Source organism: Salmo trutta, chromosome 3 (assembly GCF_901001165.1).
Source record: "Salmo trutta chromosome 3, fSalTru1.1, whole genome shotgun sequence".
NCBI lineage: Eukaryota > Metazoa > Chordata > Actinopteri > Salmoniformes > Salmonidae > Salmo > Salmo trutta.
In genome coordinates, this window is record NC_042959.1 from 63,282,477 (window position 1) to 63,306,633 (window position 24,157).

Below are 24,157 nucleotides of genomic sequence, written 5' to 3' on the forward strand. Positions count from 1 at the left end.
CCATCATAGGAGCATGTTTATATCATGGTGCCATCTTGGGAGCATGTTTATATCATGGTGTCATCTTGGGAGCATGTTTATAACATGGTGCAAACTTGGGGGCATGTTTATATCATGGTGCCATCTTGGGGGCATGTTTATAACATGGTGTCATCTTGGGGGCATGTTTATATCATGGTGTCATCTTGGGAGCATGTTTATAACATGGTGCCATCTTGGGGGCATGTTTATATCATGGTGCCATCTTGGGGGCATGTTTATAACATGGTGCCATCTTGGGAGAATGTTTATATCATGGTGCCATCTTGGGGGCATGTTTATATCATGGTGTCATCTTCGGAGCATGTTTATAACATGGTGCCATCTTGGGGGCATGTTTATATCATGGTGCCATCTTGGGGGCATGTTTATATCATGGTGCCATCTTGGGGGCATGTTTATATCATGGTGTCATCTTGGGAGCATGTTTATATCATGGTGCCATCTTGGGAGCATGTTTATATCATGGTGCCATCTTGGGAGCATGTTTATATCATGGTGTCATCTTGGGAGCATGTTTATAACATGGTGCCATCTTGGGGGCATGTTTATATCATGGTGCCATCTTGGGGGCATGTTTATAACATGGTGCCATCTTGGGAGAATGTTTATATCATGGTGCCATCTTGGGGGCATGTTTATATCATGGTGTCATCTTGGGAGCATGTTTATATCATGGTGCCATCTTGGGAGCATGTTTATATCATGGTGCCATCTTGGGGGCATGTTTATTTGCTGATTAAACTGGTTAACGTTGATGAAAACAATGTTGCCTAGTGAAGAACTGGGTCAGGCGGGATGGGCTGTACACTAATGTTTGCTACACGGCGGTGATTGCAGAAAACCTAAACGGATGGACATATACCCGTCATACAGGGAACAATATTTGATTATGTGAATAGGCATCAGTGGGCCATATGTCGGTTACGGAAACATATTCCTCTTTTTTTCTCTTTGATTCTATTCGTGTCTGCTGTTCTTCCTGACGAGGACACTGTAACTGCCTATCTGAGCCTGGTGAAGTCACTCCAGCCGGGCCCTGTCTTGTGTTGTGCTGTGTGTGGGGTTATTATTAGGGGCCGTTATTAGGGGCCGTCAGGGGCCGTGCCCAGATGTCTTTCCTTATTCTTCCTGTCAACGTAAATCAGGGCAATGACGGACAGCTCCGCAGGGGCACACACACACACACCAAACAACTACAAACAGACGTAAGGATGCACCCAGTGAGAGGATGTGTTCAGTGCCAGGGAGGAAGCAGTTACATCCTCAGCAGACCTACAACCTCACATCCTCACACTGACAACACACTGTAGCCTGCAGCCAGGTGTAGCCTACACCCAACACTGCCAACCCAGCGCTCAGCTAATGCTCAATCAGGTCAGTGGATTTCAAAGAATCCTGCCATACACTACATACATATTCGAGAATAATGGATATTTGGAATTGGATATGGAAATCATGCTAGCATCTTCCGTTGTGCTCGTTTATTTTCAGGTTGTTGATTCTCCTTCCTGGCGATAAGCAAACAGATGGATCCTGTCCGAGGCTTCAACATGAAGTAACCCCTCAACAACATACGCTTGCTCACTGTGTCCTCAGTTACGGCAGTGACTATATACACACACACAACACACATCATCTTATCCAGTTTCCTGTCAGTCCGAGCACCCCGTCCTGGACTGACACAAGTCCCTTTCCTGACAGGGACACTATTGTTTCCTCTTTTTGACGCCTTTTGGAGGCTATTAAGAGATTGGCGGGCCCCACCTCCCAAGCCCTCCACCCCCCAGTCCTTTTCCCACACTATCCTGTCCTCTGGAATGCCCTATTTAAGGAAAAAAATATATGATAAAAAGACTTCAAAATCATAACACGTGTGCGATGCAGAAAATATCCCTACATCCACCCAGAAGGCCTCATCTGTTGTGTCAAGGGTTTTATTTTCTTGTGAGACCGAGGGAACCTTTGAAGGGAGCTGGCTGTTACCGGTTATCAATGTAAGACAGTGGTTTGGATCTTCACAGTATGTTTTTCTTATCATTCAGTTATTGGAAATATGGAGATAAATGACTCCTTGAACTGAGAGACACCCACAACATGTTCATTCATTACTGTCATTATAGAGCCAGGTATTTTTACTGACCATGTGACCACCTGACCAGGAAAAACTCCCTGCCCTTGTAAAGGTCAGAACTAGGGCCCAGCGTTTTCCTGACTAGGTGGACACATGGATATGGAAAAACTCTGGTGCAGTCGTTCTCCTCGTCTCACCCGTTTGGAGATCTGGATGTCCATCATGAAGAAGTGCACGTGTTTCTCTCCTTTGTTCAGCGCCAGCTTCTTGGTCATGACGGCCACCAGCATGGCGGTACAGGCCACACCCTGAGGACAAACACACAGACAGCCACACCACCGTCACCATGATTACCACCAACTCTGTCATCCTCCTCGTGTCCCTTTGTGACCCGTAAGAGTGGGAGTCAGAGTCGGAATTCACAAAATGATCATGTCAACATTCAAAATTAGCCCTATAGCTTCAGGTCTGCTTGGCTAACATCAAGATAGATATCACAATTTCTTTTCAAGAGGTTATTAAATAGTTGTGACTGGCTATAACTTGGAAAAAAATGGTGGGCCTATTTTGCCTATTTTGCCAAATAATACTAGTTACACTGAATTGACCTTAAGCTTATGTGAGAGTGAAATGGTTAATCATATGCCACTGTGCCACTGATATAGTAGTATGGTTTACTCTGAGAATAGCGTTGTGCTTTGCTGGATAGGGAACAACAAAATGCTGATGAATGCTCAGGAACCCAACAGAGTGAATCAGAGTGACTTGGCACTAAAAGTGACTATATTTCAGTGTGATACAATAGTCTCAACACACTAATTCTTACTGTGAAATCTTAGACTACACTTCTAACCTATGGAGGAGATATAACATACAGTTGAAGTCGGAAGTTTACATACACCTTAGCCAAATAATACTAGTTACACTGAATTGACCTTAAGCTTATGTGAGAGTGAAATGGTTAATCATATGCCACTGTGCCACTGATATAGTAGTATGGTTTACTCTGAGAATAGCGTTGTGCTTTGCTGGATAGGGAACAACAAAATGCTGATGAATGCTCAGGAACCCAACAGAGTGAATCAGAGTGACTTGGCACTAAAAGTGACTATATTTCAGTGTGATACAATAGTCTCAACACACTAATTCTTACTGTGAAATCTTAGACTACACTTCTAACCTATGGAGGAGATATAACATACAGTTGAAGTCGGAAGTTTACATACACCTTAGCCAAATACATTTAAACTCAGTTTTTCACAATTCCTGACATTTAATCCTCATAAAAATTCCCTGTCTTAGGTCAGTTAGGATCAAAACTTTATTTTAAGAATGTGAAATGTCAGAATAATAGTAGAGAGAATTATTTATTTCAGCTTTTTTTTCTTTCATCACATTCCCAGTGGGTCAGAGGTTTACATACACACAATTAGTATTTGGTAGCATTGCCTTTAAATTGTTTAACTTGGGTCAAATGTTTCGGGTAGCCTTCCACAAGCTTCCCACAATTCCTCCTGACAGAGCTGGTGTAACTGAGTCAGGTTTGTAGGCCTCCTTGATCGCACACGCTTTTTCAGTTCTGCCCACAAATTTTCTATAGGATTGAGGTCAGGGCTTTGTGATGGCCACTCCAATACCTTGACTTTGTTGTCCTTAAGCCATTTTGCCAAAACTTTGGAAGTATGCTTATCATCATTGTCCATTTGGAAGATCCATTTGTGACCAAGCTTTAACTTCCTGACTGATGTCTTGAGATGTTGCTTCAATATATCCACATCATTTTCCTTGCCATCTATTTTGTGAAGTGCACCAGTCCCTCCTGCAGCAAAGCACCACCACAACATGATGCTGCCACCCCTGTGCTTCACGGTTGGGATGGTGTTCTTCGACTTGCAAGCCCCCCCCCTTTTTCCTCCAAACATAACGATGGTCATTATGGCCAAACAGTTCTATTTTTGTTTCATCAGACCAGAGGACATTTCTCCAAAAAGTACGATCTTTGTCCCCATGTGCAGTTGCAAACCGTAGTCTGGCTTTTTTATGGCGGTTTTGGAGCAGTGGCTTCTTCCTTGCTGAGCGGCCTTTCAGGTTATGTCGATATAGGACTCGTTTCTCACATTGGATATAGATACTTTTGTACCCGTTTCCTCCAGCATCTTCACAAGGTCCTTTGCTGTTGTTCTGGGATTGATTTGCACTTTTCGCACCAAGGTATGTTCATCTCTAGGAGACAGAATGTGTCTCCTTCCTGAGCGGTATGATGGCTGCGTGGTCCCATGGTGTTTATACTTGCGTACTATTGTTTGTACAGATGAATGTGGTACCTTCAGGCATTTGGAAATTGCTCCCAAGGATGAACAAGACTGAAGGTCTACAATTTGGAGGTCTACAATTTTTGGTTGGCTGATTTATTTTGATTTTCCCATGATGTCAAGCAAAGAGAGTTTGAACGTAGGCCTTGAAGTACATCCACAGGTACACCTCCAATTAACTCCAAATTATGTCAATTAGACTATCAGAAGCTTCTAAAGCCATGACATCATTTTGTGGAATTTTCCAAGCTGTTTAAAGGCACAGTTAACTTAGTGTATGTAAACCTCTGACCCACTGGAATTGTGATACTGTGAATTATAAGAGAAATAATCTGTCTGTAAACAATTGTTGGAAAAATTACTTGTGTCATGCACAAACTACATGTCCTAACCGACTTGCCAAAACTATAGTTTGTTAAAAAGAAATTTGTGGAGTGATTGAAAAAAGAGTTTTAATGACTCCAACCTAAGTGTATGTAAACTTCCGACTTCAACTGTAGTTAATTTACCATTGAGTGCAATTTTATATCAATATGTACTGTAATTGCACAAAGCTCACAGTTGTACCAATGTGTATCTACCTACACTGTAATTGCATTGTACCTGCCAATGTAATTACTGTGAAAATTCAGTACATGGTTTTAGAGACATAGTGAAATCATATCATTTAAAGATTAGACTGGTTTGAAAATGAAGACCGATTTTTACCTGTTTTCCTTCCCTTGTTTGCATTAGTAAAAGAGAGAGAGAGATACAAGTCTGATAAAGAATAACAATCATATCAGCATGCAAGCCAAGGCTCACAATGAAACACAGGTTACAGTCAGGACACAGAGATAATGCTAAGAGCCATTCAGATGGATTAATCACAAATCCTGCACTAGTCCCCTGTCCCCTCCTAAGAGCTCCCAAAATACTCTGCTGGCTTCCTAACATCAACCAACCCACTCACTGGTACTGGCATGGGCATGGGCATGGGCATGGGCATGGGCATGACTAGAACCAAAGATTCCGTGTGAATCTGTAATCTGGGAATTCTGAGAGACACAACATCCTTCCCAGGGATCCATCCACACCCCACTGTTAGGATGTGTGGCGAGCATGCTGCACTGCTCACCTCCCCAACACAGCTGGGGCACTACCGGAGAGGCAGGCTAGCCCAGGATAGAGGTGTTGAGCCTAGGGGTCCTTGACAGCCAAGCGCTACAGGTGTGAGTACTGCTTCACTCATTGTCCTAGAGAGCTGCCCTGTTGGGAGTAGGAAACTTTTTTTTTCTTCCAAATCATGGGCACAGGTTGGCACGCCCTCCTGTTCCAGTGGTGCCAAAGACTATAAACTACCTAAAAATGGAAATGGTGGAAAAAGGGGAAAGCTTATATTAACAAGGGGAGAGAAAGAGGAGTGAAGGATAATTTTCCACTGTGTCGGGGAGGTGTCTCGGCCTAGCTCGCACCCCTCTGCCGGTCTTGTGACTCTCCGCCGCTTATCTGCTCGGATCAGAAACGGACAGAGCTGAGGTGAGGCAGAGAGCCAAGTCCTTACAGCCCAACAAGCAAAAAACACCCAGATACCTCCCTCCCTCTCCCTCTCTCTCTCCCTGTACTAGTCACATGTCCCTAAACCCTTCAAAGTGCAAGATCCTGTTGGTAACATGTATGAGAAACCTGTCCTCTGCATGTCCCCTTATGATATATGGGAAAAACCTGCAAGTCTGTGAAAGTGTGAAAGTCCTTGGAGTCATTGTGCAAAACATTCTGCAGTGGGACGAACAAATCGATTCAATGATTCGCAAGGGAAGCAAAAAGTTGTTCTTCCTACGTTGACTTAAAAAATGTAACTTTCCACAAATGGACCTGGTAGCCATCTACACGGGCTATGTTCAACCCTGCCTAGAGTATACCGCAACAGCTTGGCACAGCTCCTTGACTCAAGCCCTCTCTGAACAACTCGAGCCCATACAGAAGCGTGTTTGCAGAACCATCCCTGGCATGGCATATCCTGGAAACAACAATGCTCTGACGTCACTATCACTGCCCTCACTTCATGAGAGAAGAGTGAAACTGTGCCTGGACTTTGCTTTCTCCCTGTTCAAGTCCCCCTTCAGAGACGTGTTACCTGCCTGCCGAGGACAATTGTCAGACAGATCCACCTGCTCTCTATTCCACATGCCAGGACTGAGATACATAAAAGTCGCCCATTCCATACCTATATACAGTACCAGTCAAAAGTTTGTACACACCTACTCATTCCAGGTTTTCTTTATTTGTACTATTTTCTGCATTGTAGAATAATAGTGAAGACATCCAAACTATGAAATAACACATATGGAATCATGTAGTAACCAAAAAAGTGTTAACCTCTATGGGCTAGGTGGGACGCTTGCGTCCCACCTACTCAACAGCCAGTGTAATCCCGTGGCGCGATATTCAAATACCTTAGAAATGCTATTACTTCAATTTCTCAAACATATGACTATTTTACACCATTTTAAAGACAAGACTCTCGTTAATCTAACCACACTGTCCGATTTCAAAAAGGCTTTACAACGAAAGCAAAACATTAGATTATGTCAGCAGAGTACCCAGCCAGAAATAATCAGACACCCATTTTTCAAGCTAGCATATAATGTCACATAAACCCAAACCACAGCTAAATGCAGCACTAACCTTTGATGATCTTCATCAGATGACACACCTAGGACATTATGTTATACAATACATGCATGTTTTGTTCAATCAAGTTCATATTTATATCAAAAACCAGCTTTTTACATTAGCATGTGACTAGCATTCCCACCGAACACGTCCGGTGAATTTACTAAATTACTCACGATAAACGTTCACAAAAAACAAATTATTTTAAGAATTATACATACAGAACTCCTATATGCACTCGCTATGTCCAATTTTAAAATAGCTTTTCGGTGAAAGCACATTTTGCAATATTCTAAGTAGATAGCCCGGCATCACAGGGCTAGCTATTTAGACACCCGCCAAGTTTAGCCCTCACCAAAGTCAGATTTACTATAAGAAAAATGTTATTACCTTTGCTGTTCTTCGTCAGAATGCACTCCCAGGACTTCTACTTCAATAACAAATGTTGGTTTGGTCCCAAATAATCCATAGTTATATCCAAATAGCGGCGTTTTGTTTGTGCGTTCAAGACACTATCCGAAGGGTAAATAAGGGTTACGCGCCCGACGCGTTTCGTGACAAAAAAATTCTAAATATTCCATTTACCGTCCTTCGAAGCATGTCAACCGCTGTTTAAAATCAATTTTTATGCCATTTTTCTCGTAAAAAAGCGATAATATTCCGACCGGGGAGTGGTTGTTTTCGTTCAAAGAGAGAGAAAGTAAACATGGAGTCGACTCGGGCACGCGCCTCCAGTATCATTGTTCTCAGATCGACCACTTACAAAATGCGCTAATGTTTTTCAGCCAGGCCCTGCAAAGCCACCATTCAGCTTTTTGGCGCCTTCTGAGAGCCTATGGGAGCGTTAGAAAATGTCACGTCATGCCAGAGATCCCCTGTTTTGGTTAGAGATGATCAAGAAGGCCATGAAATGGTCAGAGAGAGCGCTTCCTGTTTGGAATCTTCTCAGGTTTTGGCCTGCCAAATGAGTTCTGTTATACTCACAGACACCATTCAAACAGTTTTAGAAACTTTAGGGTGTTTTCTATCCAAATCAAACAATTATATGCATATTCTAGTTACTGGGCAGGAGTAGTAACCAGATTAAATTGGGTACGTTTTTTATCCGGCCGTGCAAATACTGCCCCCTAGCCCCAACAGGTTTTAAACAAATCAAAATATATTTTATATTTGAGATTCTTCAAAGTAGCCACCCTTTGCCTTGATGACAACTTTGCACACTCTTGGCATTCTCTCAACCAGCTTCATTAAGTAGTCACCTGGAATGCATTTCAATTAACCCTTGTGTTGTCTTTAGGGTAAAATAATGACCCGCCGGTATGTGACAGCAGAGAAAACCCCCTAAATGATATTTTTTCAACTTGAAATTGTATGACTTTTCCTAGAAAAAGTGAAACATCGCCTTTGTTCATATTCCCTTGAAAGCTGTACACCACCAGGGTACAAAGATTGTCTTAGGGTCATTTTTAACCCGGCAGTTATAAAATCATTTACACACCACAAAATACACACACACACACACACACACACACACACACACACACAGAGAGATTATGTGTGCTACTGATTGAACTCAGACAAAACTAAAAAAGTATTGTGCATGTGCAGCATCTCCCCTCCACGACCCCACACGACTCAAGTTCACAGACAAAATAAATAAAAAATCTGACAAAATAAACAACATTTCAGACAAAATAAACATTTCTTGAAAGCATTGTTTACTAATGGGGAATGCAGTCAGAGGCTATAAAGGTGCTGCAGATGACAGTCCCCCCAGTTCTCTCTTTGCTGAAGCCATGACTGCACGTTTCAGTGCCCAACAGGTCGTAGATCTGATTCTTTCAGATGTCCAGGAGGAACAAGATAACAATGATTTAGAAGAGGAGGAGGTGTCTGAAGAAGAAGATGGGGAAGAATACAACCCAGAGAAAGCTGCATCATCTTCAGATGAAGAAGAAATCGCCCAAGCTGAAAGAAAGACATTTTTGTCAAAGAACAAAAAAATAATATGGTCCTTGTCACCATATGACAACCAGGGCAGGATGGCAGCACAAAATGTCATAAGGATGACCACAGGGCCCACAAGACATGCAGTTGCCCATGCCCAGGACATCGCCTCAACATTCTACATGTTCATCACACCAGCCATCGAAAAAATCATCCTGGAGATGACAAATTTGGAGGGATGAGATTGACCTGCGTGCTTACATAGGGCTGCTAATCTCAGCGGGTGTGTATAGGTCTCGAGGTGAGGCTACATGTAGTCTCTGGAATGCAGAGACTGGAAAGGTGATTTTCTGTGCCACGATGCCACTGAAAGTCTTTCACACTTTCTCAAGAGTGCTACGATTTGATAACCATGAGTCAAGACCTGCAGGACGTGTGAGAGACAAACTGGCGGCCATAAGAGAGGTCTGGGAGAAGTGGGTGGAGCGCCTGCCATAGCTCTACAACCCTGGGCCTGAAGTAACAGTGAATGAGCAACTGGTTCCATTCAGAAGTAAATTTGTATTTTCATATCTGTAATGTAAGTGATTTTCACTGTTAATTGTATTATGTATTTCTGTAATATCATTGATTTATGTGATTGCTTTCTGTGACACTGATACTAATTACTGATAGTAATCTATTTTTTCAAAAGGTCGCTGTCCTTCCGGCAGTATATGCCCAGCAAGCCAGCAAAGTATGGCATCAAGATATGGGTGGCCTGTGACGCACAATCCAGCTACGCTTGGAAGATGCAAGTCTACACAGGGAAGATGACCAGTGGAGGCCCGGAGAAGAACCAGGGGATGCGGGTTGTGCTTGATGTGACAGATGGACTGAGGGGGCACAATGTCAAGTGTGACAATTTCTTCACCTCTTATGAACTCAGCCAGCAGCTCCTGAACAGGAAGATCACCATGGTTGGCACAGTTAGATAGAACAAGCCTGAACTCCCTCCTGCACTCCTCGCAACAAGGAGGCCTTCTCATCAAAGTTTGCCTTCAACCCACCACCACTCTGGTTTCTTACCTCCCAAAGGGGAACAAGAATGTGGTCTTCCTGAGCACACTGCACAAAACGGCTGAGATCACTGATCATGAGGACAGGAAGCCAGCCATCATCCTGGACTACAACCACAACAAAGGAGGCGTGGACAACCTGGACAAGGTGATTGGAACTTACAGCTGCAGGAGGATGACTGCCCGCTAGCCCCTGGTCATCTTCCATAACATCACTGATGTGTCCTCATACAATGCCTTTGTGATATGGAACAAGATCAACCCTACCTGGATGCCTGATAAGCGGAACAAGAGGAGGGTGTTCCTGGAGCAGCTGGGAAAGGCACTTGTAACACCACACATTCAAAGAAGGGAACGCCTCCCCTGCACAGCAGCCTCTGCAGTGCTTGTGAAAGCTGTTGTCACGTCCTGACCCTAGTAAGATGTCATTTTCTATAGTAGAGTAGGGCAGGGCGTGACAGGGGGTGTTTTGGGTTGTTCTATGTTTTCTATTTTTATGTTTAAGTTCTAGTTTGTCTATTTCTATGTTGGGATTGTTTGGGGTTGATCTCTAATTGGAGGCAGCTGATCCTCATTGCCTCGGATTAGTGATCATATTTAAGTAGGGGTTTTTCTCTTCCTGTTTGTGGGTTATTATCTTTTGAGTAGTGTGTTTTCCTCTTTGCGTCACGATTTGTTGTTTTTGTATATTCAAGTATTTAAGTGTAGTGCATTTAGTTTCACGTTTAATAAATATGTGGAACTACGAACATGCTGCATTTTGGTCCGATCCTTCGAACAGCCGTGTCAGAATAACCCACCAACAAAGGACCAAGCAGCGTGGAATGGAGCAGCGGGAGTCGTGGACATGGGAGGACATATTGGAGGGAAAAGGATCCTGGACGTGGGAGGAAATAGAGGCCGGAATGGATCGCCTCCCATGGGAACAGGTGGAAGCAGCGAGGGAAGTACAGCAACGAGATCAACAGGCAAGGCAACGAAGGAAGCACGAGAGGCATTCCCCCCCCAATTTTTTTGGGGGGTGGGGCACATGGGAAGTTTGGCAGAGTCAGGGTGGAGTCCTGAGCCAACTCCCCGTGCTTACTGTGGGGAGCAAGTGACGGGGCAGGCACTGTGTTTTGCGGTGATGCGCACTGTGTCGTCAGGGCGCATTCACAGGCCGGTGCGATCTGTGCCCGCACCCTGCAGTTGTCGAGCTGAGTTGAGCATCCAGCCAGGGCGGGTTGTGCAAGCCATACGCTCCAGACCTCCAGTGCGCATCCGCGGCCCAGTACGTCCTGTGCCTGCTCCTCGCACTCTCCCTCCAGTGCGCATCCATAACCCGGTACAGCCAGTGCCTGCTGTGAGCACTCGGCCCTTAGTGCATCTCCCCAGTCCGGTGAGACCGATTCCTGCCCCTCGCACTCTCCCTCCAGTGCGCCTCCATAGCCCAGTATGTCCTGTGCCTGCTCCCCGCATTCGCCCTGAGGTGCGTGTTACTAGTCTGGTGCCTCCTATGCCAGCTCCACACATCAGGCCTCCAGGGCGCCTGCCCAGTCCGGGGTGTCCTGTTCCTGCTCCCCGCACTCGACCTGAGGTGCGTGTTACCAGTCTGGCGCCACCTATGCCAGTCCCACGCACGGACCTCCAGTGCACGGACCTCCAGTGCGCATCCCTAGTCCGGAGCCTTCAGCGACGCTCCTCAGCCCGGAGCCTTCAGCGACGCTCCTCAGCCCGGAGCCTCCAGCGACGCTCCTCAGCCCGGAGCCTCCAGCGACGCTCCTCAGCCCGGAGCCTCCTGCGACGCTCCTCAGCCAAGAGCCTTCAGCGGTGGTCTGCAACCCAGAGCCTTCAGCAGTGGTCTGCAACCCAGAGCCTTCAGCGGCGGTCTGCAGCCCAGAGCCTTCAGCGGCGGTCTGCAGCCCAGAGTCTTCAGCGGTGGCCTTTAGCCCAGAGTCTTCAGCGGCGGTTGGCGGTCCGAAGCCTCCGGCGATGATCCATGGTCTGGTTCCTCCAGACATACAGAAGCGGGGGGATCAGCGGGCGGTGGGGGTACTACGCCCGGAACCAGAGCCGCCGCCATAGACATTAGTCACCCACCCTACCCTCCCTTTGTGTTTTGTGGTTGTTTTGTTTTTTGGGGGGGTTTTTTGCATTTGGAGTCTGCACCTTTGGGGGGGGGGGGGGTACTGTCACGTCCTGACCCTAGAAAGATGTCATTTTCTATAGTAGAGTAGGGCAGGGCGTGACAGGGGGTGCTTTGGGTTGTTCTATGTTTTCTATTTCTATGTTTAAGTTCTAGTTTGTCTATTTCTATGTTGTGATTGTTTGGGGTTGATCTCTAATTGGAGGCAGCTGATCCTCATTGCCTCTGATTAGAGGTCATATTTAAGTAGGGGGTTTTCTCTTCCTGTTTGTGGGTTATTATCTTTTGAGTAGTGTGTTTTCCTCTCTGCGTCACGGTTTGTTGTTTTTGTATATTCAAGAATTTAAGTGTATTGCATTCAGTTTCGCATTTAATAAATATGTGGAACTACGAACACGCTGCATTTTGGTCCAATCCTTCGAACAGCCGTGACAGCTGTTCAGGGGGCTGAATCTTGTCCTGATCTACCTGAGGCTGCAGCTGGAGCAGGCAAGAGGAGGAGATCCCAATTCTGCCCCCCAAAGAAGGACTGTAAAACAAATACTATGTGCTGCACATGTGAGAAATACATCTGCAAAGTCCATGCACACACACTTGCATACTGTCCTACATGTGCTAACTACAGTTGATTGATTTATGTACTTCACATATTTGTTTTGTATCTATTATTTTATTCTTATTTATTGTTGTTGTTTATACACATTGTGGGTGGGGGCAATGGTTCATGGGAGAAGATTAGTATTTTGTAGTTGAATTCCTCATTGTACAGTATACAAGAATATACCACTATGTTGGCAAAAAATGTCAAGACTTATTGTTTCCCTTCAGTTATATGCATTCAAACTACTTTCTGCACATTTCTGCTACTTTCTTAGGCTATACAAGTGCTATCTCTTGCAAAAAAACCTATGCTGTACCTTCAGTAGTAATAATAAGAAGAAGAAGAAATCTCTACTTTAGCCTGTTTAGGATAGGGGGCAGTATTTTCACGGCCGGATAAAAAACGTACCCGATTTAATCTGGTTATTACACCTGCCCAGAAACTAGAATATGCATATAATTAGTAGATGTGGATAAAAAACACCCTAAAGTTTCCAGAACTGTTTGAATGGTGTCTGTGAGTATAACAGAACTCATATGGCAGGCCAAAACCTGAGAAGATTCCATACAGGAAGTGCCCTCTCTGACCATTTCTTGTCCTTCTATAGCCTCTTTATGGAAAATAGAGGATCTCTGCTGTAACGTGTCATTTTCTAAGGCTCCCATAGGCTCTCAGAAGGCGCCAGAACGGGGAATGATGACTCTGCAGTCCCAGGGCGAAAAAGAGTAGGGCTTTTGGAAAGTGGTCGTTCTGAGAACAATGACATGGGCGTGCGCGTGCATGTGAAGACTCCATTTTCTATTTTCAGTGTTTGAACGAAAACAAGGTCTCCCGGTCGGAATATTATCGCTATTTTACGAGAAAAATCGCATAAAAATTGATTTTAAACAGCGTTTGACATGCTTCGAAGTACGGTAATGGAATATTTTGAAGCTTTTTTTCACGATACGCGCCGGCGCGTCATCCTTCGGATAGTGTCTTGAACGCAAGAACAGAACGCAGCTATTTGGATATAACTATGGATTATTTGGAACCAAAACAACATTGGGTGTTGAAGTAGAAGTCCTGGGAGTGCATTCTGACGAAGAACAGCAAAGGTAATCAAATTTTTCTTATAGTAAATCTGAGTTTGGTGAGTGCCAAACTTGGTGGGTGTCAAAATAGCTAGCCGTGATGGCCGGGCTATCTACTCAGAATATTGCAAAATGTGCTTTCACCGAAAAGCTATTTTAAAATCGGACACCGCGATTGCATAAAGGAGTTCTGTATCTATAATTCTTAAAATAATTGTTATGTTTTTTGTGAACGTTTATCGTGAGTAATTTAGTAAATTCACTGGAAGTTTTCGGTGGGTATGCTAGTTCTGAACGTCACTTGCTAATGTAAAAAGCTGTTTTTTGATATAAATATGAACTTGATTGAACAAAACATGCATGTATTGTATAACATAATGTCCTAGGAGTGTCATCTGATGAAGATCATCAAAGGTTAGTGCTGCATTTAGCTGTGGTTTTGGTTTTTGTGACATTATATGCTAGCTTGAAAAATGGGTGTGTGATTATTTCTGGCTGGGTACTCTCCTGACATAATCTAATGTTTTGCTTTCGTTGTAAAGCCTTTTTGAAATCGGACAATGTGGTTAGATAAAGGAGAGTCTTGTCTTTAAAATGGTGTAAAATAGTCATATGTTTGAAAAAAGTACGTTTTTGGATTTTTCAGGAGTTTGTAATTCGCGCCACGCTCTATCATTGGATATTGGCGAGGCGTTCCGCTAGCGGAACATCTAGATGTAAGAGGTTTTAACAAAGAAAACAATTATGACAGGTGTGTTGCAATAAAAATGAGTGGTGTCCACTGATTAAATGCAGTCTTTCTGCATTGTGAAGAGGGAAAACCCCAATATTCACAAAGTTTGTGATGAATGACAGGTTGTTTCTTCATTTCAAAATAGATTTGGGGTTTAAAATTCAACTAAGCTGCTTTATTTTAGGGGTTTAGTGATTTTTTACCCTTAGGACAAGGGGAGTATACAAAATGTTAAGACTACACAAGGGTAAACCGGTGTGCCTTGTTAAAAGTTAATTTGTGAAATGTCTTTCTTTCTTAATGCGTTTCAGCCAATCAGATGTATTGTGACAAGGTAGGGGTGGTATACAGAAGGTAGCCCTATTTGGTAAAAGACCAAGAACAGCTCAAATAAGCAAAGAGAAATGACAGTCCATCATTACTTTAAGACATGAAGGTCAGTCAATGCAGTACATTTTAAGAACTTTGAAAGTTTCTTCAAGTGCAGTTGCAAAAACCATCAAGCGCTATGATGAAACTGGCTCTCTTGAGGACCGATATGCCATCCCATCTGGTTTGCGCTTAGTGGGACTATAATTTCTTTTTCAACAGCACAATGACACAAAACACACATCCAGGCTGTGTAAGGGCTATTTGACCAAGATGGAGAGGGATGGAGTGCTGCATCAGATGACCTGGCCTCCACAATCACCTGACCTCAACCCAATTGAAATGGTTTGGGATGAGTTGGACTGCAGATTGAAGGAAAAGCAGCCAACAAGTGCTCAGCATATGTGGGAACTCCTTCAAGACTGTTGGAAAAGCATTCCAGGTGAAGCTGGTTGAGAGAATGCCAAAAGTGTGCAAACCAATCATCAAGGCAAAGGGTAGCTACTTTGAAGAATCTCAAATATAAAATATATTTAGATTTGTTTAACACTTTTTTTGGTTACTACATGATTCCATATGTGTTATTTCATAGTTTTGATGTCTTCACTATTGTTCTACAATGTAGAAAATAGTCCAAATAAAGAATACCCCTTGAATGAGTTGGTGTGTCCAAACTTTTGACTGGTACTGTAGAAAATAGTAAAAAAATATATATCTATATTCTTCCATTGTAAAAACCTATAAACTCTTTGTACTCAGCATCAACCTACTTAACTGAGATATTGGCCTATATTCTTACTGGTGAGGGTCCATTGTTTTGTAAACAATGGCAGTTGAATATGACAATATATCATATTGAAACTCCTTTGTTCTTTTCTATGACAGAACAACACCTGAAGTGTATTATTTAATGTCATTTCCATGGCACCCAGACTGCTTGAACATAAGAGTCGCAGCACTGCCACAAATTTCAAATACGCTTACAGTGCTTCAAATTATCTTTTTTTCTACTGCGTGTACCTTTCTTACCAGTGGGTGTAACCAAAGTGTTTGAGTCACAGACATAACAATACATGCGTCAATAACCCCACCACTTCGTCGTTCGACAAGAGAAAGGTCATCTGTTATCATGTAGAGCACATTGGGGCTGCAATCTGTAAGAAACGTGCTATAAAAATAAAGTTGAAAATTATCAGTGCCTGTACTCTTTGAGTTCACCCATAAAACCAGTAAACTCACTGTAACCTTTCACAACTCCCCCCTCTGGTCAGTGCCAAGACATCTACATAACAACTACTCCAGTGTGTGTGTGTGTGTGTGTGTGTGTGTGTGTGTGTGTGTGTGTGTGTGTGTGTGTGTGTCACTTCTCTGACCCATTACTCAACACCCCTTATCTCAGAGGTGTATCAACAACCAAGACATCGTCAGGTATTCTTCCCTGAACTTGTCATATACAGACTGATAGTGGGGAAAACAATAATAAAAATAATATTACAGTGGTACAGTAGTGTTACATTTTCAGAATAGAAAAGCTTCAATAGGAAAACTACAGCTACTGTACTTTAAGACATTTAAGACACTGGCAACGCACAGGGGGCACCTGCTGTAATGTAGGACATTGTAAGAATGCCATCATGAAAAATAATATAGAAAGAGGCCAAGACAAGAGAGATCGATGGGAGTAGCGACAGGCAAACAATGAGTCAGCAGCAACAGTACTGTTCATGGCATGCTCTCTGCATGTACCCAGCAACTAGCCGTCAGCATCAAAGTCATTATTGGGACTGGGTGGCAGCAAGCACCACTGTATTTCTACACAACAACCAACTCAAGAGCACTGACTAGTGTTTCAATATACCTCTATTCTTCTTAATTTGATCACCCTGTTGCAAAAGAACTTTCCTGCAATGCAGTTTATTTGAGGTTTAAAAAGGCTTCTGAAGTTTGTAATTTCCACTTTGAAATTTCAGACATGATTTTCCCTTGCGAGAAATGAATCAACCCCTACAAAAATATCCATTAACTAAAATCCATGTCATAATTCACATTTCCTGTTGCTGCAGGATTATTGATTATACATCTGTACACCTGCAGAACATGAAGCCATGTACAATACATGTATGTTATTTAGCCTGTCTACTTTACAGTAATGTTCTGCTTTAAAAAGCGATTGTAACCTTTAAGATACAGGCTTTATCATGCTTTGACACTCAGGCTAGAAAGGTTATTTTCCCTATCTCTCCATTCTCCCCTCCCCATATAGTTACCATGACTCCATATAGTTACCATGACTCCGGTGAAGAGGCACACCACTTTTCCACAGCTGGTTTTGGGGGACACGTCCCCGTATCCCACTGTGAGGAAGGTGATGGCAATGAGCCAGAGAGCCGTGTCCATACGACCAGTCTCCTCCTGTGTCTGCCTGTAGAGGGCCACACACCCTGGGGTCACTCACTACACAGATACATATCTGTCTTACATGAAGATATTCATAGATTTTATTGATATTATATAGACATTACATTACTAACAAGATCAGACCAATGGGTAAGACAAAAACAGATATATTAAGTTGGCAAATCTGATTGTCAAGAACTCCAGTCACCCAAGTCATTGAGTGTTCTCTCTGCTACCGCACCGTAAGCGTTACCGGAGCACCAAGTCTAGATCCAAAAGTGTCCTTAACAGCTTCTATCCCCAAGCCATAAGACTGCTTTACAATTAATCAAATGGCCACTCAGACTATTTGTATTGACCCCCCCCCCCATTGTTTTTACACTGCTGCTACTCGCTGTTTATTATCTATGCATAGACACTTTACCCCTACCTACATGTACTTATAACCTGGACTAACCTGTACCCCCGCACATTGACTCTGTATCGGTACCCCCTCTATATAGCCTCATTATTGATATTTTCTTGTGTAACAATTTTTTTACTTTTGTTTATTTAGTAAATATTTTCTTGACTCTATTTTCTTAAAACTGAATTGTTGGTTAAGGGCTTGTAAGGAAGGATTTCACGGTAAGGTTGTATTCGACGCAGGTGACCAATAACATTTGATTTGATTTGTTTTGAGATTTAGAATCTTTATGGGCACCCAAAGATCAAAGCGTTGTAGTTACAGTTAGACTGTGATTATCTGTTTATCTATCAGTGGCTGTGGGGTCAGGAGAGGTCCTGTTTCAATTCCAGAAAAGAGAAAATGGAAGTTGAATTGTCTGGACAGATGGTGAAATTAACTAAAAAATGGATGACTTTGTAAGTTGTTGTTTTCTCCGAATCTATTTCAAGACCATTCCAATTCAGTGTTCCTCTTAAGTCTTCTATTGCCTACAGGGAAGTTATAATGCATTATACCTGTCGGGTGTTACTCAGAAGTCTTACAATCTGTCAATCATCAGATCGTATAACCAAAACGTCAGTTCGTTTAACCTGCAGCTTGATTAACTAACACGTTTGATTTTCTCTATGTAACTGAGATCTAAGAATCCCATCCCATTGTAGGTTCAGCCTAAACAAATGACCTCACGTTGGCCACAAACAGACTTCAGAGGCCTAGGATAGTATGTGTTGGCTCGCAATGAAGAGTAATTTTTCAGAGTAACTCAACAGAAAACGATCAACTTTGAATCTGTTATTAGACATCCTTTCTGAATGGGGAACTCAAATTGACCATCAATATTTGAAGTAGAGTGAGCAATTGATTTCCCCAGTCTGTTTGTAATAAACTGTGTAGGGGTGTGTGTGTATGTGTGCGTGTTTCTGTGCTGGCAGTAGTAATGTGTTATATTTAGATTTTTGGCAAACTGTTTTCATCTCTCACTGTGTGTCCTCTTTTTCTGTTCTGTCTATCCCACAGACGTCTGTGCCTGTGTATCTCAAACAGGAGATTGTGTGCGAGTCATGCGCGCGCGCGCGTGTGTGTGTGTGTGTGTGTGTGTGTGTGTGTGTGTGTGTGTGTGTGTGTGTGTGTGTGTGTGTGTGTGTGTATGTGTGTGTGTGTGTGTGTGTGTGTGTGTGTGTGTGAGAGAGAGAGAGAGAGAGAGTCTTGTGCATGAGTTGTGTGTGTGTGCATGAATGTGCGTGTGTGTGCGTGTGAGTGTGAGCATGCGTGTGAGCATGAGTGTGTGCCTGCGTGTGCGCGCCCCTCCACCCTACCTCTCACACAGCGTGAGCATCCAGGAAGCGATGAGCCAGAACAAGAAGATGAACACCATCAGCGTGCGCGCCGGGTACTTGTTCATCAGCACCTTGAGCACGAAGCGGAACGTGAAGTTGATGTTGTTGAGCGAGCCGATACTCCTATAGGAGGCACTGAGCAGCACCTTGCTGTGCAGTAGGATCGTCCTGTGGACCAGGTATAGCCTGAGGAACATCAACGCCGACAGTAGCAGCTCTGTGTCTAACAGTGCCTCCCCGTGGCGGGAGGACACACACAGCGGTGCCGAGTTGGAGGAGTTGACCTCTACCCCCTCCCTGGCGATGGGCGCAGGGACACCCACCTCCCAGTAGGTGCCCATGGGATGGATGGCACAGACCATTAGCTCCAGGGAGATGCCCAGCACCCTGCGGCTTGTCATAGCGATGCGCCAGTCCACCTGGTTGTGGTCAATGATGAAGAGCTGGAGAAAAAGTGAGGGGTCGGAACAGAGGCGACAGGGGAGATAGAAGGGGATGAGGGCGATTGGAAGAGCCAGAGGGAGAGAGGGGAAGAGAGAGAGAGAGAGAGAGAGAGAGAGAGAGAGAGAGAGAAATTGCAAGAGGGAAAGGGATTGAGTGGGAGAGCCAGAGAGGTAGGAAAAGAAGGATGTCAACGGAGAATTGTTCATTTGATTTGAAGCATTAAGTAAATGCTGATGATTAACTAAATGTGGGAATTGGAAGAACAGCAACGACAGAAACATGATGCCAAGGCAAACAAAGACCCACCCAAGCAGATACGGAGCCAGTGAAAGTCAAGATTGTGGGGGTTGTAAGCGACACAAGCCCTCTGACTCACAAGTCTCTTAGATTCTAAATATAATCCTGTCTGATCCTAGTCTGACATGACACAACTCCAAGAAATCACTTTATTATATCACTAAAGAAAATGAAAACCAAGTCCTGCTCTGGCCAAAACCTCCAATTCCTGTTGTTTTGAGGTTTCTTTGTAACTCTTGATATTTTAAACTGCCGTAAGCATATTAGAACACTCAGTTCGTAGTCTTGTTGCCCTTGACTGACTTTCCCATTACCCAATCGCCACCCAGTTCTAGCAGCAGAGGGGGAACTTCAGTCATACTCTTCCCCTTGATATTGCCACACCGTTCCCTTGATATTGTCACACCCTTCCCTTGATATTGCCACACCGTTCCCTTGATATTGTCACACCCTTCCCTTGATATTGCCACACCGTTCCCTTGATATTGCCACAGTCTTCCCTTGATATTGCCACACTCTTCCCTTGATATTGCCACACTCTTCCCTTGATATTGCCACACTCTTCCCTTGATATTGCCACAGTCTTCCCTTGATAATGCCACACCCTTCCCTTGATATTGCCACACCGTTCCCTTGATATTGTCACACCCTTGCCTTGATATTGCCACACCGTTCCCTTGATATTGTCACACCCTTCCCTTGATATTGCCACACCCTTCCCTTGATATTGCCACACCGTTCCCTTGATATTGCCACAGTCTTCCCTTGATATTGCCACACTCTTCCCTTGATATTGCCACACTCTTCCCTTGATATTGCCACACTCTTCCCTTGATATTGCCACAGTCTTCCCTTGATATTGCCACACCCTTCCCTAATTATTGCCACACCTTCCCTTAATATTGCCACACCCTTCCCTTAATATTGCCACACCCTTCCCTTGATATTGCCACACCTTCCCTTGAAATTGGCTCACCTGAAGCTTGTTGGTGTAAGTTAATTTCCTTACCTTTCACCTGTGTTAATAGAAATTCAACTGTACCTCCATCTCCTGTGTTTCTATAGACTAACCTCCAGGGTAGAGCAAGCCAACCTCAAAATACAGTCCTTGACCAACCAACCCTAACCAGTTTTTACATCCTTCGAGCCTGATCGGGCTATCCTGGTGGAAAGGACAACAATGGAGTACAGATTCCCAGTTGACTGAGGGCTCATCTTTAGATAGAGAATGAGGGAGATTATGCATCAAATCAGGTGGATGGAAACGAAGAAACCATCCATCCCAGTCCCACTCCAAGCCTCATTTCAGAAATGGATTGGTCCAAAACTCTACAATTACCTATTCTTAAGAGCTCAAGCCTAAACTCCAGTTCCTTGTGCTCTACCTTCATTCCCAGTCTCAACTGCAGTACCCTTTCAGACTACAACTCCATCTTCACTGCAGTACCCTTTCAGACTACAACTCCATCTCCACTGCAGTACCCTTTCAGACTACAACTCCATCTCCACTGCAGTACCCTTTCAGACTACAACTCCATCTCCACTGCAGTACCCTTTCAGACTACAACTCCATCTCCACTGCAGTACCCTTTCAGACTACAACTCCATCTCCACTGCAGTACCCTTTTAGATTCCACCTCCATTTCCACTGCAGTACCCTTTCAGACTACAACTCCATCTCCACTGCAGTACCCTTTCAGACTACAACTCCATCTCCACTGCAGTACCCTTTCAGACTACAACTCCCATCTCCACTGCAGTACCTTGTGCAGTCCCATATCTAGTTTGTCAGGTCTGCAGTAGTCAATGGAGTCACCCTAGCTCCAGTCCCAGAGGCCAGCCTGGCTCCCGTGTAAGGTTACCCTGTGCCCCCTAACACAGAAGACCCAGTACCTCCAGTGGCCAGTGGGCCAGTACCTACAGAGGCAAGCTGACCTCACACTGTGGCTGGTGCCCCATTCCAGTTCCTGTGGACAATGGCCAACAGCTCCACCAGTGGCCATCAAGCCAACAACTCCACCAGTGGCCAACGAGTCAACAAATCCACCAGTGGCCATCAAGCCAACAACTCCACCAGTGGCCAACGAGTCAACAAATCCACCAGTGGCCATCAAGCAAACACCTCCACCAGTGGCCATCAAGCCAACACCTCCACCAGTGGCCATCGAATCAACACCTCCACTAATGGCCATCGAGTCAACACCTCCACCAGTGGCCATCGAGCCAACACCTCCACTAATGGCCATCGAGTCTACACCTCCCCCAGTGGCCATCGAGTCAACACCTCCATTAATGGCCATCGAGTCAACACCTCCCCCAGTGGCCATCGAGTCAACACCTCCATTAATGGCCATCGAGTCAACACCTCCATTAATGGCCATCGAGTCAACACCTCCACCTGTAACCATCGAGTCAACACCTCCACCAGTGGCCAGAGAGCTATTCCCCTTGACTTACTTTCTCATTACCCAATCTATTGCGCAAAGCACATATAAACTTGGTATATCAACCACTCAAAGTTGGCCTCAGTGGGAGTGACCATAGAATTCTATAGGAGTGACCAACTGAGTAAAGTATTTGCCATCATTTAATTTTAGCGAATCACACGACTGCAAGGCATGGCTCTATGCTTGTGATGTGCTAGTGTATAGGGGAGGGTTAGGGGTAAATTGTTGTGGGAGATTATTGGTTGGTAGATTAAGACGATTAAGCCATTGGCTATACGCCGGGAGTTTATTTTTATTGGCTAACGATGCCCAAGTTTGACGCGTTGGTCCACCATATTCTTCGCTTGTTTGGGCAGAAGTGTTTGGACATTTTATTAATCTGTGGCTAATCCGTGTGGCATTCTGACAAACATTACAGTTCATTTCAGTTCTTTGTTGGTACAAGTTATTTTCCTTGTCTTTTATCTTTGGAAACGTTTATAGAAATTCAACTGTACCTCCATCTCATGTGTTCTCATAGACACACCACCTGGGTAGCCCACACCCAAACCCCCAGCAAGCCAACATAAAAATACAGTCCATTACCAACCAATCTTACCCTACATTTTTACAATTAGAAAGTCTTGTTCTTATTTGTACATTGTTGTTATACAGTATATACCGGTTAGCAAATACAATTGCCTTGAACGTATTGAAGATTTACAAAGAATTTAAAATGTTCAAATCCTGTGTGTAAACACTACGCACCTGTGAGTCTCATTAAAAGTATATCGCACACAGCAGAATGAAAAGAGCCCCTCCGGTAATGCAAATGATCTGCCACCAATGAAGAGGGCTCTTTATATGTGACTGAAAGGGGAGGGAGTAAGTGGTACTCATACTGGAATTGATCCAAGCCAGAAGCTGGGCCTGTCACTGTACAAGCAGGGCCATTGGAACCCAATGGGAATGGGAGCTGGTACGAGGCTTAGGGTTGGAGATCATGTAGAGACAGGGGATGATATTGACAGCCCATACCCCTGGGAACGTGTGTTTAGATACTCACTAGCGCCTGGGGACCCCAGCCACATATCGCTCTCTCCGCCTGCACACCGTCCTGAACGCTGCTCACGTGACGATTAGGAGGGGTATGTCCATTTTCCTCTTCCAATTTTTTCTTTCTATGCTTCATTTCTCTGATAATGTCCTTCTCTTTTCTGTGTTTTTTTGAGAGTGAGAAAGGTTAACGCTAGGTTGCGCTGCCGGCATGTTTTGTTTTCAGCTTAAACATGGAGGCCCAATGCTCAGCCCAAAAATGATAACCTCCACCCATGCTTGAAACCTCACCTCCCTTATCTCCCCACAGCACTTGCGCAGAGCCCCCCTCCTCTCAGATAGGCCTACACACGGATGTCAACCTAACAGGCGTTTAAAGACCGGGCAGTGTGCCCTGAAAAACCTTCTGGTTGCCTACCCTTTTGTCTAAAAACTTAATCATGTACTGCACTGAGTGGTACATAAAATATATCTACTTCTGCACAGTCTTCACACTTGCACTAAACCTGTTTATCATATAGCACCTTGTTGACTTCTATACTGAGCAGTAAGGACATGGAATTACTGTCTTTACATATTGAATTTCAGTATCTTCTCCAAAGTCCTGGCACCTTGTGCATTGACAAGGTATTACAGAGCAAGGATGAAAATAAGATGACCACCACAGAGAACTGTACAAATCTCTGTGGATTCGAGTCTCATCAGGGGGAACGTGCATATGTGTGTAAGCCACCGCATGGTTATTTACTAAGCAGTCCTGCTGACA

The 24,157-nt window shown here is 44.1% G+C and overlaps 1 protein-coding gene across 3 annotated transcripts in view; it reads right to left on the reverse strand.

The window, feature by feature from the left end:
* Nucleotides 1–24,157, reverse strand: part of LOC115164439 (intermediate conductance calcium-activated potassium channel protein 4) — a 52,268-nt gene that overhangs the window by 20,181 nt on the left and 7,930 nt on the right. For 2 of the 3 annotated variants that reach the window (XM_029716918.1, XM_029716927.1), the window contains exons 3-5: nucleotides 19,148–19,611; nucleotides 17,254–17,408; nucleotides 2,311–2,421 (exon numbers count right to left, since the gene is read on the reverse strand). In XM_029716918.1, coding sequence (XP_029572778.1) covers nucleotides 2,311–2,421; nucleotides 17,254–17,408; nucleotides 19,148–19,611 — 730 coding nt within the window. The remainder of the gene's footprint in view (nucleotides 1–2,310; nucleotides 2,422–17,253; nucleotides 17,409–19,147; nucleotides 19,612–24,157) is intronic. The other variant, XM_029716907.1, reaches the window with a different exon arrangement.